The 19401-nt window shown below is 34.4% G+C and overlaps 3 protein-coding genes across 6 annotated transcripts; all 3 read left to right on the top strand.

Annotated features, from left to right (window-relative positions):
- The first annotated feature begins 2013 nt into the window (after nucleotides 1–2013).
- On the top strand, nucleotides 2014–10472 carry LOC113114639 (suppressor protein SRP40). Of its 4 annotated transcripts, none has more exons than XM_026281531.1 (19): nucleotides 2014–2123; nucleotides 2587–2690; nucleotides 2801–2902; nucleotides 3479–3571; nucleotides 4317–4386; nucleotides 4959–5035; nucleotides 5193–5324; nucleotides 5396–5483; nucleotides 5777–5877; nucleotides 5999–6043; nucleotides 6131–6185; nucleotides 6924–7048; nucleotides 7271–7369; nucleotides 7694–7801; nucleotides 7888–8007; nucleotides 8178–8300; nucleotides 8398–8538; nucleotides 8835–8882; nucleotides 9054–10472. In XM_026281531.1, exons 1-19 carry the CDS (start codon nucleotides 2102–2104, stop codon nucleotides 9351–9353), a joined length of 1953 nt encoding a protein of 650 aa, XP_026137316.1. In that variant the 5' UTR covers nucleotides 2014–2101; the 3' UTR covers nucleotides 9354–10472. The 4 variants fall into 4 exon arrangements, with proteins under 4 accessions (XP_026137316.1, XP_026137315.1, XP_026137317.1 ...); XM_026281530.1 differs by having other exon boundaries at nucleotides 5396–5488; nucleotides 5779–5877; XM_026281532.1 differs by lacking the exon at nucleotides 5396–5483 and having other exon boundaries at nucleotides 5779–5877.
- Nucleotides 10473–11685: 1213 nt separating this feature from the next.
- On the top strand, nucleotides 11686–14093 carry LOC113114640 (splicing factor U2af large subunit B-like). The gene is made up of 4 exons (XM_026281534.1): nucleotides 11686–11835; nucleotides 11923–12056; nucleotides 12558–12773; nucleotides 13518–14093. The coding sequence occupies exons 1-4, from the start codon at nucleotides 11814–11816 to the stop codon at nucleotides 13521–13523; spliced, it is 378 nt and encodes a 125-aa protein (XP_026137319.1). The 5' UTR covers nucleotides 11686–11813; the 3' UTR covers nucleotides 13524–14093.
- A 570-nt stretch (nucleotides 14094–14663) lies between these two features.
- LOC113114638 (putative uncharacterized protein DDB_G0292636) lies at nucleotides 14664–17497 on the top strand. Its single transcript, XM_026281529.1, has 4 exons — nucleotides 14664–14793; nucleotides 14884–14975; nucleotides 15511–15642; nucleotides 17266–17497. The coding sequence occupies exons 1-4, from the start codon at nucleotides 14787–14789 to the stop codon at nucleotides 17269–17271; spliced, it is 237 nt and encodes a 78-aa protein (XP_026137314.1). The 5' UTR covers nucleotides 14664–14786; the 3' UTR covers nucleotides 17272–17497.
- Nucleotides 17498–19401: the final 1904 nt, after the last annotated feature.

Genomic DNA, 19401 nt, shown 5'->3' with positions numbered 1-19401 from the left:
CTAAAAATAAAATAAATCAAATATAGTAGAAACAAATATTTTATTATAAAGAATTTATTATTAATGATACACTTTTTATAGCTTTTACAAATAAGAATACTATTTGACTTGACAAATGAAAGACCAGGATGAAATAAAATATTTGGTGGGACTATGAAAGTGTTATCATTTTGCACAAAATTGAATTAAAATTCAAAACAACTGTTTTTATTTCCATAAATAATGACCAACCATTGGTTGGAGGCTTTACTCTATAATGCAGAAATACCATAGTACTTTGCTATTCTGGATACAGTCTTACTGTTGCATATAATACATACTGTGTCTAAACAGCACAGTATTCATTAGTAAGCTAGTGTTTTATTGTGTATTTTAAACACTGAACAATAGTATCCTGCAAAACATGTATTACAAATCGTGTAAATATAATTTGTTTTGACCAGATCCTGAACTCAGAAAAGTAATGCATCAGCCCACACATTTATACACAAATGTAAATGAGCATTTAAATTGCATATAAACTGCAATAACCCGTTATAAGGGTTTCAGTTGCTCAAGCTGTTTTGTGTTATCATGGAAAAACATGACATCATGACACAGAGCCTGATGATTTCTGAGTCACTGTGAGTCAGCAGTTTTACACTTGTGGTAACCATCATCTTTATTGTGCTACATGTCAGGTTTTGTTATTTACATGTAAGCAATAACTATTTGTTGCTGCATAATATGATTCATAATGATATTAACACCAGAATCCAAGTAATCCAAAATATCAGACAGAATTTTTCTGATCATCTATTCACCCCTGCATGACTTTACTTTGAAATGTTTTTAATTGCATAATGCAGTTTGTTTGACATAGGACCTACCGATTTTAGCAATATTTTACCTAAAACTTTGCTTTGGAGAGGGTTCCTGTATACTTTAAACAGCTTAATTAATATTCATGCCTTAATCCTTGGCCATAACCTTACTAAAATAATCCATGTAATCAATACGAAAAAAAAAAAAAACTTGGTTACTACACTTTTACTAAGACCATTTTTTGTAGGATTCATATTTGCTAAACTAAACATATTTTAGGCATGTAAGGGTGCATTAGAGACGTGTTTACAACTAAAACAGCTTAAAATCACTGTCAAATCCGCGTGGAACTTTTTACACATGTTTGCAGACAGAAGAGAGACTTTAAGAGGAGAATACAAACACACACCCTCTAAGAGTTTACAAAGGGTGTGAGAAACATCATCACCTACTGTTACAAATAAGATTAAGTGCTGTTGAAAGGGTTTTGTAAGTTTATTAAAAACGAATGACAAATGCCTCTAGGAAATAATAATGCAAGATTCTGTAAAGTCTTACTTCATGAATATGTAATACATCTAACGTGGTGCTAAAGCTCTTTTGCCGTTTCCAGGCTCGTAGGTTTAGTAAAACTGTTTATTCAACAGTTTGAAGTTAAAGCTGCGGTAGGTAACTTCTGACGCTCTAGCGGTTAATAAACAGAACTGCTTGCGTCTTGCGGAAGAACATCGTAGCCGGAACTACTTCTCTCTGTTTATGTCTATGAAGAATCACAAAGGTACTGGGTTACTCCGCCGCGGTATCCCCGAAGCAATCTAAAATAGTCCGAATATAAACACTTATATTATAGGTGCACCCTACTGATTCAGGACAAGCCAAAAACACGGTTTGGAAAATGGATTCATGGTGTACTCGCTTATTATATAAATTTTTCTACATTTTGAACACAAACAAAGTTACGGACCGCAGCTCTGATTGGTTATTTTTTACCGGGAGCGGTCAGTAACTGCAAATGGCAAGAGGAGCACTGGGAGGAGCCAGAGGAGCTTGATTTATTCACAGATTATCTGTCTCATATTCTACTGTCAGGACATAATGACAGGTTTAACAATTATGTAAAAAATATATTTTTACAAAAGTTACCTACTGCAGCTTTAAGAGTCGCTAAGCGAACGTCAGGGTTTAATTAATATTCATGAGCAGGAAAAGCGGAAGTGGCGGTTAAGCCCGGCCCCTCCGGTATAAACTCACCTGTCCGCTGTCAGCTGAGCCAAGCGCAGACTCACGCGACGAGCAAATGGAGTCCAGACAGCTCTCAGGTAATTTAACTGGCTAAACATCTGTCAAATCAAATGAATGAGAAAATGAAACTAAAGGAAAGAGGAATTGAGCCTCTGTAATGCTTCTCTTTCATTTTTGTATACAGCGTTTTTTTCTTATTATTATTTGATGCAGTTTGAACTCTTTATTCAAATTTTTCATCCATTCAACCAATGACCTGCATAAATATTATATAGCACCTGAAAGAGTTTACTTGGCTTTTCATAAGCAATTTAGCCTATATTAATTTCTGACCTCTGACTTAAACTAGATAGATAGATAGATAGATAGATAGATAGATAGATAGATAGATAGATAGATAGATAGATAGATAGATAGATAGATTAAAGGGCATAGAAGTTAGACGTCCAAGGGCAGCTGTTTAATGAGAATTATTATTTAATGAATGATATTTGAAGATTTTAAAATAATTAAAATCTTTGATTAACTGTATATTTGCAGCTGCAGGCTCCGAGAGCAGGAATGAACTGGAGGATGGGGGCGTGGCTTGTTCCGTGATACTGTGTGACAACGATCCAAAAGTTCCAGGTGTGAGGGATGGAAAGGTAGGAAAGTTAAAAAAGCATTGTATTTAGATGGTTCACAATGAAGATAAATTCCTTTTCCTTTAACATCCACTGTGAAAGTATATTAATGCACATTTCTTCCTCTCAAGAATCACCCCTGGTCATGTGACAGCTCTGCATCCTCCTCTGATAGTGAGGATGATGAAAAAGACAAGAAAAAAAAGAAAAAGCTGAAGAAGAAAAGAAGCAAGGTACTTCGATTACGAAACAAGACAGAGCCCAGTAGCGAACCCTGAAGCATCCCGCTCATTCCACTTGCTTAATTAGAGCTTAATAAGCACATTAATTAACCTTTTACTGCATATTAATTCCACACCAGGAACTGTGTAGATATTGAACACTTGCTTTTGTTCCTGTTTTGTATATCACTTTGAATTAAATCATCTGCTTAATACATAAATATAACTGATATTTGACATAGATAAAGGAATGTTTTTTTGCATGCTACACTTTATTAATCCAAGAATAATACATGCATTTTAGTACAAAACAGAGAAGAAAAGCATGATTATTAAACTATTTTATGAGGTTTTCAGAATGCATGACCTTAAATTTTTTTTACAACATTTAAAGAGAACAACTCCCTTCTTGTGCAATGAGGGGAATGAGCTGGAGGGCAGAACAAACACACACACACACACACACACACACACACACACACACACACACACACACACACACACACACACACACACACACAGAGAAGTATGTCAACTGTCAGAAACAAGTTCTTGCAGGTGACAACTACTCTACACTTTCTCACACAGAAGTCCAGCTCATCTTCCTCATCATCGTCCTCTTCCTCATCATCATCATCAACATCCTCATCCTCTTCATCCTCAGACAGTGACAGCAGTGAGGTGAACAGATTAACAAGTTTAACTGGTTTCATATTTAATTAACTTTTCAGTATGACAGTTATTGCACATGTTACAGAGTGGTTTTGCTGTCCTGTAATTAACTGTGGTAAGTAGAAATCTAGGGCTTGAAGCCAACACTGCCAGTCAGAGTGACAGAGTTCACCAAATCAGCTTTTAACATTCATAAACACACACACACACACACACACACTACATCAACTTTGGTTCTAGGGGGAACTTCAACTTTGCCTTGATTGTTTTTTGAAAGTAACATTAAAGCAAACACAAGAACAGTGTTTAACCAGTTTTTAGACTAGATGGTGTTTTATTTTTTATATTATATATTTATATTATTTATTTTCTTTGTGTTTAATTTTGAGCTGGACAGCTACTAATACTAATCATTGTATGCTCATGTTGAGTGGAAGAACAGCTCATTCTAATAAACATCTTGTTTTTGCATTCAGCCAAGGAGTGAAAGTAATGAGGGTTTTTAACAGTGTGTGTTGTGACTTTCGGCTGAACTTTACATAAAGGCTGTGTTTATTTACCACTGTTTTCCTGCAGAGGAAGGAAAGTTGTCTGAGTCATGGCGTGCTTTTTAAAACAGGATTTGTCGAGTGTGTCTCATGGCTGCTGTCCTAATTATGAAATATGTGTGTTTACCACAAAACAACAACATTTACATCTTGACTTATCTGGGTCACGCTCCCAGATTTACTCATTCACGCATTCTCCTCAACAGGATGAAAAGAAGAAAAAGAAGAAAATGAAAATCAGCAAGACTGCAGAGCTGGGGATTCTCGCAGAAACCGGTAAGACGAATCGCAGGACAGGTGTTTCGTTGTGTGTGTGTCTTTCACTCCAGTGGTAATTTTACTTTATGAAACACCTCTGATTTCAGGCCTAAGATAGACAAACATTCATTTTATTTAAACAGACAAGTAAAAGCCTGAAATATCTGTGTGTGTGTGTGTGTGTGTGTGTGTGTGTGTGTGTGTGTGTGTGTGTGTGTGTGTGTGTGTGTGTGTGTGTGTGACACTACACCACAAAACCTTAAGTAACACAGGTATATTTGTAGCAATAGCCAAGAATATATTGTATAGGTCAAAATATTTGATTTGGTGATTTTAATCGTTTATTTTTAATTTTACAAATTATTTATTTATGTATAATTATTTATTGCTATTCTTAATTTTATTTATTATAATTTATTGGGATGTATTTTTAATTGATTATTTTCTTTTTTGATGTATGGGAATTTTTTTGAGATTTTATTTGAGTCACTGGTGGTCATTGTATTCTTTTGTTGTGTGGAAAAACAACTCGTTCTGCTGATCATCTTGACTTTTTCCAAGTGATCATCTTAAGTGTGTGATGTTTTCAGGTCTGGAGGGAAACACTGAATTAACCCCTGCAGGAGAAACTAAAGGAGACGAAGACAAGAAAAAGAAGAAAGACAAAGTAATTTCTCCTGTTTAAGACTGTCTCTGCCGTGTTATGTAAATTACCTTACTTTCTTAATTTTCAGAATAATGTCTCACATTTCATTCATTGCCTCAGTTTTTGTTTGCTCTCTTTTTAGTTCATATATTGATGAACTTTGCTAAATTTTTCCCAGGATGCAGCTGCAATCACTTCAGACAGCGAGAATGACAAGAAAAAGAAGAAGAAGAAGAAGAAAAAGAAACACAGAAAGAAACTGAAGAAGGACAAGAAAAGGAAGAAGAAAAAGAAGATGAAGAAGAAGAAGGTATAAAATTGCTTTAGTTTTACAGAATCAGTCTGGAAATCTGAAATCTCGGCATCTTCTGTATTTCTTAGGATTCCAGCTCATCTTCCTCCTCAGACAGTGAGGATGACCACAAGAAGAAAAAGAAGAAGAAAAAGAAGACCAAGAAGAGGAAGAAGAAGAAGGTAAAGCAGTGCATTAGTGTGATTTGTTGTTTCTATCTGTCCGTGTCTGTGTATGTGAGTGAAGTTAGACTTGACAAACTAAAATAATTGAAATAAAAAATTAATTTGACATTTCTTTAAAAAGCAGAAAACTAAGATGAAAATGGACAAATAGAAAATGCAACCATTCAAAATATTGCATTTTCATAATTGCAAGTTTATATCTTATCTTATATCTTGAATTGTGAGATAAAGTCACAACTACTAAGCGAGTTTCCATATTGTTTAATGCAAGTTCTCTCTTCTCTCAGGAATCAAGCAGTTCTTCCTCTGACAGCTCCAGTGATGATGAGAAGAAGAAGAAAAAGAAGAAAGACAAAAAGAAGAAAAAGAAGAAAAAGGAAAAGAAGGTGCATTGCAGTTTAAAAGCATGAAATGCACCTGAATCACTCTTTTTAATGTTTGTGGAGACTAGTTTGAGTTCAAAGTGTTCAAATCGAATTGACTAATTGAGCTGACTATGCCTTGCAGGATTCAGGAGGCGACTCGGCATCGGCTGCAGAGAAAGAGGAGAAGGTAAGAAACCGCAGGATTGAGCTGAAGTCTCTGTTTGCTGAGAGTGAGTGTCAGAGTAACTCATGCAGCTCCTCTTCTGTCTGTCAGGAGCATGAGCTCAAACACCAGGATGGAAAGCTCACAGAAGACATATCTTCATCTGGTGAATGCTTTAGTCTGTTCCTTTATTTGTGCAGAGTCTAGTCTAACCCTGTTTAGATTCTTTAATCCTAAATTTCTGGGTGGAGAAGGCAACATTTATATAACTTTTACAAAGGATTGACATGGTAATGCATGTGTTTTTATGGTTTGGAAAAGTCATAAAAATATATAATATCTTAAAAGTCTCATAAAAACTTCTTTAGTAATGTAATAGAATTTAATTTTTTATGTTTTATTTTATTAATAATGGTCTAGTTATTATGTGGATCTAATCTTTTATGCAGGGTTAAACCTAAAACCTTACATTTACTTTAAATAAAATTATTTAAAATATACTTTAAAATATTATTTCAAATAAAATGGGCATTGAGCGAAGTAAAATTTAATAAAGTAGAACTTTAGTTCCCAGGAAAAACATGTCTCATTTTCATTTAGTTTAACCTGATGTAATAAAATAACTAAAACTGAAACTGAAAAAAAAAAAAAAAAATTATGAAAACTATATACACATACAGTATTACTAAATCAAAAAAAATATATATTTTTAGAAATTAATCTAAAGAAATACAACACAAGAAAACATTTAAAAATAAACAGAAAAAAATAAAAACAAATATTATTTTAATTTATTTTTACAAAATAGCACTGCGTGTGAGGAGCCTGCTTTACTCCGAACATGTTGAATTGATGTCTAATGGTGGTCACATGACTCATTTAAGCGACTTCCTGTCCTGTGCAGCACTTCCTGTGGCGTCTGCGGGTTTGACCGATGTCAGGGACGACGGTCACCTGTCTGATGATGAGGCCGAGGGAGCAGACGACAAACAGAAAGACAAAAAGAAGAAAATAAAGAAAAAGAAGAAGGTTTGTACATTAACACAAAAACACGAACAAAAACATTGCTTCATTAATCATCCAACAACGTGTGTGAAAACACGCTTTCCCGTGAACCACGCTAGTAAAAGTGAATCTTCTCTGTATGGAGGTGACAGATCTCCATCTCTCACTAATAACAGATTAGTTTTATTAATCATAACTTGGCAAAACATGATTTTCATGCCTTATACTCGTCTCTGTCTCTTTTAGAAGGAATCCAGTTCCTCCTCTTCATCGGACAGTTCTTCAGACAGTGAGGATGACAAGAAGAAGAAAAAGAAGAAAACCAAGATAAAGAAGAAAGATAAAGTAAGCTTTAAGCTTCATCATAAACAGCTGCATATGTTATTGATGGGCTGGTTCATAATTTACTTTTGTAAAATGCATTATTCAGACCGTAGAAGCAAATCGAAGCTGATTTAAAACTAATCAAATTCTACTCTAAACTAAAATTGAAATAAAATGAAGGGTGGGGTTTTATCCAGTGTGAATTAACTCGATGGAGAAAAGGCATTGTTCAGTATGAGAAATACGAGAACAGTTAATGTGATTACTAAAAATCAAAACCACTAAAAACATGCAGTACTTAAATAATAATAAAAAAATATTATTAAGAGCTATTATTCCTAACAGGACTCCAGCTCCTCTTCATCATCCGACAGCAGCTCCTCATCCTCCTCAGACAGCGACAATGACAAGAAGAAGAAAAAGAAGAAGAAGAAGAAGAAGAAAGTGAAGAAGGTAAAGACTAGCTACCTGACCTTGAACTGATTTCCTACGATTTCTTAGCAGTACTCTGAAGAACAAGGCTTTTCTTGTTTCTCAAGGATTCATCTTCATCTTCATCATCGAGTAGCTCCTCATCTTCTTCTGACAGTGATGATGACAAGAAGAAGAAGAAGAAGAAGAAGAAGAAGAAAAAGAAGAAGAAGAAGAAGAAAGTAAAGGTCAGATTGATTTCTATTCTTAAATGTAATATATGAAATACATTTCCATATATGAAGTCTTATGTTATGTGAGGTAGAAATGGATATGAAACCTATTAGAAAGTAGAAATGCATATATATATATATGACAAACACCGACTGAATAATTGCTCTGCTCTCGTTTCTCAAAGGATTCATCTTCATCTTCGTCATCAAGTAGCTCCTCATCTTCTTCTGACAGTGATGATGACAAGAAGAAGAAGAAGAAGAAGAAAAAGAAGAAGAAGAAGAAGAAGAAGAAGCATAAGAAAAAGGTAAAATCTTAAAGTAAAATCTCTCTTTATTAAATATTCACTCGGAGTACATGAGAAATACATGAACCCTGAATATATTTGACCTCTCCATCCTCAGGAGTCCAGCTCCTCTTCATCATCCTCCTCCTCCTCAGACAGCGATGATGACAAGAAGAAGAAGAAGAAGAAAAGTGAAAAGGACAAGAAAAAGAAGAAAACCAAGAAGGAAAAGAAGAAGAAAGACAAGAAGAGTAAAAAGGTGGTTTCTCGTCAGTTCCTTCCATTAGAGACTCGTCTAAACCTGCAGGACTGGTTTAACACCTGGTTAACCCGCATAACTAGTCAATAAGATGCGAAGAAAATGTTGCAACTCACTTTAGAAAGTCAATCATTCGATTTTAAAGAATTTATATATATATATATATATATATATATGTATATGTATCTATGTGTGTGTAGTATATGCAATTTCTATGTGCTGCATTGTTGTCAGACAGTCATGTCAAGGTCAGATATTTGATGTAGTTTGTCTTGTTGCTTTTGTTTTAATCCCAGGACTCAGGAAAGTCTTCCGGATCAGAAAACAACCATGACGACAAGCATGTATGAGCTAATCCAAGCTGGTTTGTTTTAATCAGTGTTAGTTCTCAAGCATTATGACCGCTTTTATTTTCTGTAAGATCTAGAGGAAATTCACTTCTCCTTGTCGTGTGACATGGTGGTGTAGTTCTCTCCCAGCAGTTAAACTGAACCTCTATTGTTATTCCTCTACAGAAGAAAGCCATATCAGATGATAAGGACGGAGAAAACTCCTCGGTGAAGACTGAAGGAGGGCCAGGGGGTTCGGGGTCATTCGGCACGAGAGATTTCAGCTGTGGAACTTGTGGCACTCCGGTTTCTTCTTCTCTAGTTTACTCCAGCCTGCCTTCTGAAAGCCAGAGCCACACAGAGAGCAGCAGCGCCTCCCGCAGGCCTCTGTCTGCCATCGAGAGCCTGATGGGATATCCTGAGAGAAACACGCTGGAGACCGGCAGAGCCACGAGCAGCAGATACACCTCACACTTCACATCATGAGAAACACTTACACACAGTGCCATGTTCTGAGGGGTTTAGAGAGCTGCAGTGATGATGTATGTGTGTAAGACTCCTGCATGATTCTTACATCACATCTGTGTCCCTGGAGCACAGAAGCAGACATCATTTGTTGCAATAGACAACAATACATTATATGGGTCAAAATTAAATATTTTTCTTTTATGCTAAAAATCATTAGGATATTAAGATCATGTTCCAAGAAGATATATTTAGTAAATTTCCTACCCTAAGTATATCAAAACTTAATTTTTCATTAGTAATATGCATTGCTAAGAAGTTCATTTGGACACCTTTACGGGTGATTTTCTTAATTCACCCGTAAAGTAAAGTAAAATAGTTGTATCTCTCAGCCTGTTATGACTGGTTTTGTGCTCCAATGTCACAAATTAACAACTTAAGGCCTTAGAGGTAAAAAGCTAAACATAGGCCATACCCAGCTAACAAAAATATGATCTAAGAGCATTTTTCTAGCATTCCCATTAAGTTACAAAAACAGGATTTCTGTCTGTTCTCTTAACGTTCAAACTCTCATTTAAATGCTTAAAAGGTGTTGTTGTTTTTTTTCAAACATTAAGTGAACATTCCATCTTATCATTTGGCAAACGTTATGGAAATGTTACTTTTGAATGTTCTCTGAACATTCCGAAAAAAATTGTTACATTTAAAAAGAATTATAAGAATGTCCAACTAAAATTTAAAGAAAAAAAAAAACAATTGTGAGAATGATATAGAAATAATGCTTAGAATGACTTCCCCCCCCCCCCTGCAATCTCCACTGTGATCTAAACTATTAACTAAACATTTTATTTTTCATTTGGGGAGCCCTGGAATATACATTTAACCATCTGATACAATCACTGAATGGCCACAGTACCTTTTTTTGTTATAGTGCTACGAAGATAGACTTTAAGACGTGAATGTTTATGATCAGTGTGTATTTGTTTTAGTCTGTGGTAGAGGGAATAGAATACAGCATTTAACCCACACTGTTGTCTATTGAATAATTATGTATCTTGCCTATTTCGGAGACTATTATGATTGTGAATGATACTATTAAAAAGCATGTAAGCAAACCACACGCAGTTCATGTGAAAATGATTCAAGCAGTGTTTTCTGTCATCATGTGCTGGAATAATCAGAAGCAGAGCATTTGTGGAGCAAAGGGCGTGAACAGAAACCAGATTCTTTCCTGAAGCGCCTCGGGCTGGGGCCGTTTTTAGAGAAGTTCATCTACTTCCTGCCAGGGAGATATTTCTGGAGGATTTTTACATTGGGTGGAAACACAAGAGGAATAAAATCAGGGGGGTGTGTGCTTATTGCAGCAGGTTCCAGATGGCTTATTTGACATTTAAGCATTTGGCAGACACTTTTACCCAAAGACTTACAGTGCATTCATTTTAAACACTCCAAATGCTCATCATTCTGAGCGTGATACTAAAGCAGAGACACACCTGACACTCCTGCAGACTGATGTCTGGATACCAGAGGAAGAGCTTCAGAAACCGGTTGTGTTGGATAATCCTGTTTCTGTCAAAGCCCATGTTAACTCTTAAAACAGGATTTAGTGTTTTTAATGACTGGTTATATGAAATTGTTCACATTCACAGTAGTGCTAGTAGATACATGCATACATAAATACAGTACTTATTATCAACAATTATATTACAGTCTTTCTCAGTGGCTTTGGTGCATTTCTCAGATAAGAAATACAATTCTTAAAACTACTTATTGAACATGCACATCTTCTAGTCACTTGTGCATATTATAAAAACAGTTTTTCATTCTCTTGAATAAGTAGTGATTGATTTGGTACATTCATGCAACTGATGTGTTTTCTTCTTAGTGTCCATATTTCTGTTGCTTTCTTTTTTTCTTTGTATATCAAAATGATATTGTTATGTCTTTTTATTATTTATTTATTTATTTATCCAAAAGGGAGGGACATAGGGAGATATTGTGCTTTTTTTTTTAAATATAAGTTGTTGAATGTGTTTACACTTCAGATTAAAATTGTTACAGAAGACTCATACAAGCACTTCCCAAACAAAAGAAAACACATAACAAAAAAGAAGTAACAAAATATCAAATTAAATCTCACCACACTACATAATTAATAAACACAAGCTATTTCTTATTTAGTCACCTCACTCGCCTACTCATCGACGTCTCTTAGCCAATCAGCTGAGACTATTTAATTAATATTCATGAGCAAAGCCGTCGCTAAGCACAGTAAGGAGTTTCGCTCATTCGAATGCATACTTACCGTTGTCTGTCTTTCAGCCAATCAGCTGCGGCGAATCTTCCGTCATGTGATTAATATTAATGAGGCACAAAAAGCAACTGTTTGGAAGCTCTGAGTCTGGGTGGATCCCGGTAGAAACATTATGTGGATGATAAATACTGCTGTCTTCTCGATCAGATCACATTCACTGCTTCATCATGGACTTCGATCTGGGCTCAGGTAAACAGATACAACAGTTATATACCGGTAAACAGACACTGGTTGATTTCTAAGAGAAACTAACAGCTTTATTCCTGTTTTGAGCAGCTGTTGGAGATGATGAGGTGAAGAAGCAGGAGGGGAACGAGGTGGAGGGGCCCTTTGGGTTTGGAAAAAAAGATAAAGACAAAGAAAAAGATAAAGAGTGTAAGGACAAGGACAAAGATAGTGACAAGCCAAAGGTAAGAATATTGTATCATGATGCTCAATGAAAGTTTTCTAACACAGAGAAAAGTCTCTGTTATAAGAACATCAGCATGCATAATTACACATAATTTATAAATTACTGTAAATTTATAAAAAAAAACTGTAATATCAATATGAAATATATAATATATATTATCAATAATGATGTTAAAATAACACATTTGGAAAGTGTTTATAATGTGAACTGACAGTAAAATAAAAATGTTTGCATTGTCTTTTTAACCACTTCCGTTCCAAACACCTTTAAAGCCTCTTTTTTTAAGGTTCCTGATGTGTTTATAATCAGATTACAGAATCAAAATGTGTTGTGAACAGTGTTTTGTGTTGAGTTCAACCCAGAAGACTCCTTTCAAGAGTTCAAAAAATGTCGCTCAGCCCTTAAGGGGTTAACAGTGACGTTAGAGATGTAAGAGATGTTACTACATGCTGGTGTATAGAATGTGATGCATTATACTCTTTTATGCATGCTTTTTCAGAGTGATTGCAAAGAGGATAAAGACAAGGACAAGTGCAAAGACAAAGAGAAGGACAAGTGCAAAGACAAGGAAAAGAAGAAGGATAAAGAGCACAAAAAGGGGCACGGGCATGATCATGGACACGGACACGGTCATGGACACGGACACGGTCATGGACACGGACACGGACACGGTCGGGGACGTGGACACAGATCATCCTCTTCATCCAGTGATGAGGTAACTTTGTGCTTTTACTACTTAATTAAAACAAGCCCAAATGAATTTGGTTTTGTGAGACACAGAAGGATATCTTAAGCATATCAACTTCTTTTCTGTTGTTTTTTGGTGCAGTTTGCTACCATTAGTTTGTCTATGAGCAGTCAAAGATTGATTTAAGAGCAGGTTACTAACGTTTTATTCACATTTGTTAACCGAGGATGGATAAATGACGTGATAATGGCATCTCATAAAAACGGCTGATCTTGAGGCGTGGTGCACACTTACAGTCGTAAAGATGCACTATCTAGGGCACATGCTCCATTCTTCAGTTTTGCTCGACTACAGTTCAAAACAAAAGACTCAAATGAATCATTCTGATGATCTGATTGGATGAGCCATGTTTGAAGCTAATCTTCATAAATGTTCTACCAGTTGACTCACTTCCGTCATGTTTCATGTTAGGTGAAGGTACTATATTATAAAACAAACCTGGCCAGTTTAAATGTGTCAGACTACTTTAAAAGCACCTGGTTGAAGTCGAGTGCTTTCATAGTCTGCTGGATGGGTCCGCCCCTGTAAAGCAGACAAACCGGTTTACTTGTTGAAGAGAGGACAAAAAATACACTCAAAAGATTTTTTTTCTGCAACCAGATGCATGAGATTTGTGTTTCTCAAATCATTTATGTAGAGTTAAATGCACTTGAACTGTCTTTTTTTTTTTCATAGAAAATTAAAGTTAACATTAACTCTCTTTGTTTGCAGGACTAAAGCTGAAGACTGAAGACATGAGTAGGCCGGGGCAAGTTGTCACACAGTGAATATGTCCTAAGGGATTCATGTTTATAGTAACAGGTTTTGAGTCAAAAAAAAATCCCATTGCAGAAATACTTGTTTTACATGTTGGTTTCAAACACCTAGTTGCAGCATTTATATTAAATTACAGTAATATTTTGCAAACTAAAATTTCAGTAGTACTATTATCTGTTACATGAGTTCTGTGATGTACTGCATATACATTATCTATGAAAATCACCTGTTATTTTTTTATGTGTGTTAACAGTTTTTTGCAGTTTGTTTTAATGTTAAAGACATCATACAGCCTGTAATACATTTGAAATATTATACTGTGGAAAATGTATTGATTTTATGTTAGTATGTCATATTACAAATAATATATGTTTTCTCAAAACAGTTCCCATTCTTGTTATTTATCCCATATATCATGACAACACGACCCAGTATATGTACACTGGATAATAATAATAGACATGTCCGATACTTGTTTCAGGTTTGTGACTAATGAAAAAGTGACAAAATAAACCTACTGTGAGAAATTAATTGGTGTAAAATGTTGTCCTTTATTTACAATACAGTACAACACTATATATATAGAGAGAGAGAGAGAGAGAGAGAGAGAGAGAGAGAGAGATTGTGTGTGTGTGAGACCCTGGACCACGAAGCAATAGCCAAAAATACATATTATGTGTCAAAATTATAGATTTTTCTTTTATGCCAAAAATCATTAGGATATTAAGTAAAGATCTTGTTCCATTAAAATATTTAGTACATTTTCTAACATAAATATATCAAAACTTCATTTTGATTAGTAATATGCATTGCTAGGAACTTCATTTGGCTTTTTTCCCCTCAATATTTAGATTTGTTTTATAAGAGTGTGTGTGTGTGTGTGTGTGTGTGTGTGTTCTGTATATGGGCGTGGATATGTTGTTATTGAAATAGGAGAGGAGAACAGATACTTCCGTGAATGCACACCTGAATAAATCACCTGAACGCGAGATTATACTTCGAGACCGCTTAGTCACACAACCTCATTAATATTCATGAGCCAAGCCTTGCGCTTATTCGCCGATTAACTGTCGTTTACCTGCTCGCGCCCATCGTTCAGCGAATCACATAACCCGACTGGGCGGACGTCAGATGACGTAAATTATATATTAATGAGACAAGCTCTTTTAGTCTTCGACTGAAAACACAGAGCTTCACAAACGTCGATAACTACAGCAGTTCAACATGGCAGGTAAACCGCTGCAAAGCTAATTCAACACTTTATCTTTATTTCTGAATCAAGGAACGAATGCATTGTTATTCACTCTTTCTCTTTCTCCAGATGAAGAGGTGAAGAAGTCAGAGGGCAAACAAGTGGAGGGGATCTTTGGGTTCGGAAAGAAGGATAAAGACAAGGAAAAGTCCAAAGACAAGGTAAACTCATTTATACATGATAATCTGATCAGAAACAACCATTAAAATTAAAATAGCCACTTGAGATATTAGTGTTGTGACTAATGGGTTAAATATCTCAGAAATCACAGTTTATCCTGTTATAAAAACAAAGACATGTGATCATCATTGACATCTAGTGAGTGTTATTCTCTACAGTCTTCAAGATGAATGGAAAGTACTGATAGCAGCTGTGTGGAAAACATCAGATATCTCTGAAAAACTTTGCATATGGAAATAAGTTTTATACTGTTACAGATATTGAATTTTAATGATCTCTTTCGGGACAGTTGTCTTCTTCAGTTCAAGATTTTAAGTTCATATCTGTCAGCAGCACATCCATATATATATTTAAATAAAGGAACAAACTATTTCATGTGTCCCGTCCCAACTTCCTGTTTAAATAGGAAATATGAGTGTTTATAATCACTGACAAAGACTGCAGAAATCTAGTGACCGTCTGCTGTTTAATGGAATATGAGATGTTATTTTAATTGTATTTATTGGTTGTTTTCAGAGTGATTCTAAGGATAAAGATAAGCATAAGGAACACAAAGGTAAAGAACATAAAGACAAAGACAAGAAGAAGAAGAAAGACAAGGATCACAAGAAGAAGGACGGTCACAAGTCTTCGTCTTCCAGCGATTCGGTAACCGTTTTGCTTTTTTTTTAAAACATAATTTTAATGCACAGGTACTGTTTGAAGATATTAATATGAGGAGCAAAGTTTAAGCCGGGAGTGAGTTATATTGTATTTATTAGCATTAATTATGACACAATGACAGGCACAGGCAGCAGGGTTGGGCTCCATAAAGGCCGTGATAGTGGTGTCTGGTAAAACCAGTTGATCTGGAGGTGTGGTCCAGCTGAACGACTGGAATACAGACTTCATTCCTCAGGGTCTCCTGGAAAGTTTAGCATTGACTCCTTTACCGTCCCACGCAGCATTCCTGCAGTTAGCACACATTTAGAGACACCCGGAATTCTGGAACTTAACCAAAATAACCGCTTTATTTATACACCGATAAGATCTCTGTATAAACACACCAAACAATACGCTAGAACCTTGTTATAAGCAAAACAATAACCTGTTTCGTGAGGACCGATCACCTCAGTATCACCTACACTTCTACAGGGAAAGTAGTTCAAAGAGAATTGATGAAAAAGTTACCTGATACATTGGTATTTTAAATAACAATGTGTCAACTATAAAAATATGCTATACTAAATATATATATATATATATATATATATATATATATATATATATATATATATATATATATATATATATATATATATATATATATATATAATAAAAAATTATTTTTAATACACTAAAATAAATTACCTATATCTATCATATATATATATATATATATATATATATATATATATATATATATATATATATATATATATAATAAAAAAATAAAACATTATTTTTAATACACTAAAATAAATTACCTATATCTATCATATACATATATATATATATATATATATATATATATATATATATATATATATATATATATATATTAGTATTATAATTTTCATTTTAACAAACTAATGAAATTATAAATAAACTAAATTTTAAATTACATTTAAATAGTGTGTATGTGTATGTGTGTGTGTGTGTGTGTGTGTGTGTGTATATATATATATATATATATATATATATATATATATATATGCATGCATGCACGCACACATGCATACTGTATACATACACACACATATATTTGTATTATTCAAAAATTGCATACGCACACACATAGATAGATAATTGTTCCTGCTAGTCTTATGTTAACATGCATAACATTTTATATTTTTATTAATACGCTTTAGAAACCGTGTGCATTTTAGTATGTTTTCACCCATAGACATTCATAATAAGTGTATTTACCGTAACCTTTTTTTATTTTTATTAAATGTGTATCACTTGCAACACTACCGAGATCTCTGCGCAGCAGTGCTAGAGATGCAGAATGAATGGTAATGTGGCAGCGGAGGGGTTTCGTGATGGGTGCAGTGTTTGATCTTTCATTCTGCGTGGTGTTCAGGATCATTTGTAGACGACTCGCGGCGAGAGTTACAGCAGAGCGTGAGCTGGTGATAAAAGCACATATCTATCACACAGTGTCTGCAATGGAATGAAAGTGTGCACTTTAAGAGTCTCTCAGAGGCGATAACCGCCTCACATGGCCCTTATATTCTTATAAAAATCTGAAGGTTAACGTTCGTCTTTCTCTCTCTGTTTTTTTTCTAGGACTAATGCAAGACTGAAGATTCATCTGATACCTCCAATATCATAATGTAAAATCTTTATTACATGATTTGTGTAGATGTATACATGCAATATTATGCAATGCAGGGGTGAATATTAAATCTTATGAAGTTTTCATGAAGTTTTTGAGCTGTAAGTACAAACTTCCACAAGGTGGCGCCACTTACATGCCAAATCCTGAGTGAAGCACTGGAATAAAGAAACTTATCAGCTATTGTGTGTGGAATTGTTTTCTGGTTTAATATATTCTGAAGTTTGAAATAACTTTTCATCCATTATTTGATCTGATATTAACTTTATCAGTGGTTGCTGGTTAGTGAGCTGTTATTGTTTTGTTAAATCGTGCCCAGTTTGTTGTACAAATGTAAGTTTGATCAATTTATGTGTGTAATATTCAAACTTAAAGCATTCAGCACAAATTAATTGCTATATATTCTCAAAATAAAACTTTATCTAGTAACTTAGTTCATTAGAAATCGGTTAAAGTTTGTTCGGTTATCCCACATCCTCTGATTTTCACAAAAAGTCAGTTGTCAGCATGACAATATCTTTGTCTAAACAGCACGCTTATGCAAATGCATGGCTGATTTTGAAGCTTTCAGCACAGATCTGTCTTGTTTGAGCACGATTTGTTTGCTTATTCATCTATGTTTGAGCATGGCACAGATAATTCATCTGAACAGCAGGGATGAAACGCAGCTGCTTCCAAACTCTGTTTTGGACGTTGTTTGCTGGGCTGAAGACAACTGTATGCCAGAGATAAGAGAACAGGACGATTGTTGCCCAGAGGCGGAAGAGAGCGATATTTCTCTCTGTCCGTCAGACTGAAACAGTCTTTCTCTCTTATTCTGTGCCAAATGCCTGCAGGATAAATGCAAAGCACTGGGTTGCTTTTTTTTTTCTTCCAGCCACACCCTGTCAATCTTTCACATGCATATTTGATCAAACACACTGAAGATGCTGAAAGTTTAATTGGGGGAAGAGTTGGCTTGTTTCGGTGGTTGGAGATGTTCAGTGCGGTCGAGGTCAGAGATCTGAACATCAGCAGAATCTCCGCAGCATCTGCTGCTCTGCACATTTCTCACAGAAGATGGATGTACATGCAGAGAGGTTTTTCCTCAGGTGTGTGAGGGGTTATTAGCTTTACTTTAAGGACAAGTTGGTCCCAGAAGTAACTAAATCATCTGTAAAAATTAAATTTAACATGAATAAATAAATAAATATTTTAAATATATAATAAATAATTACATTTAGTAACTGAAAACATTTTTAATGGATTACTTTTTTACTTTTTTTTATTTCTGTATTTAATAACTTTTAATTTATTTGTTTTTTTGCTATAATTTTATTCTTTGAATATTTGTATATTTATTTATACATTCATTTATTGTTATATTTATTTATTCCCACATGTCTTTTAATTAGTTATTTTTAGTACTTAATTTTCCTTTTATTATAAAAAAGGTTATATTTTTATTCTTTATTTTTAAATGTATTTATGCATTAATTTATTGTTACTTTTATTTATTCCCACATCTCCATATTTATTTATTTATACATTATTTTATAAGCCAAAAAATGCTATTTCAATATAGATATTCAGTATCTTTCTGTTCTTTCAATATAGCTACAGTACTGTGTGTTTGGCTTGTTCTGTATCATAAATGTCAGATGGATGATAGACAGGTGTTTTATTGATTCTATCTCTAAACAGGTTTATTGATCAGTTAATCTATTCATTTGATCTTTGACAGACTAATTGAGAGCACAAAGTGTAATAATTGTATATTACTGAACACTATAATAAATATAATGCAGCCACAGGCATAAAAAGATCATTTATCCTCTCACATGTAGAAAGCTTGTTAAAATGGACTTGTTTGTATGGTGCACAAAATAATAGTATAATATACAAATAATTAAAAATATTTTAAATTAAAATAAAGTACAGTAGTAAAACTAGTTTACAAATGGACCGAGAATAAATCAATTTCACAATAAAAATATTTTATTGTTTAAATGGTTGACTGTAAAAATATAAAAGGGGTTAATTTAATAATACTAAATGTCATTCAATAGAATGTGTTTTCCTGCGCGCACCTGACGCGCGGTCACACC

The sequence above is a fragment of the Carassius auratus genome, chromosome 15, assembly GCF_003368295.1.
Source record: "Carassius auratus strain Wakin chromosome 15, ASM336829v1, whole genome shotgun sequence".
NCBI lineage: Eukaryota > Metazoa > Chordata > Actinopteri > Cypriniformes > Cyprinidae > Carassius > Carassius auratus.
This window is presented reverse-complemented; position numbering and strand designations above follow the sequence as displayed.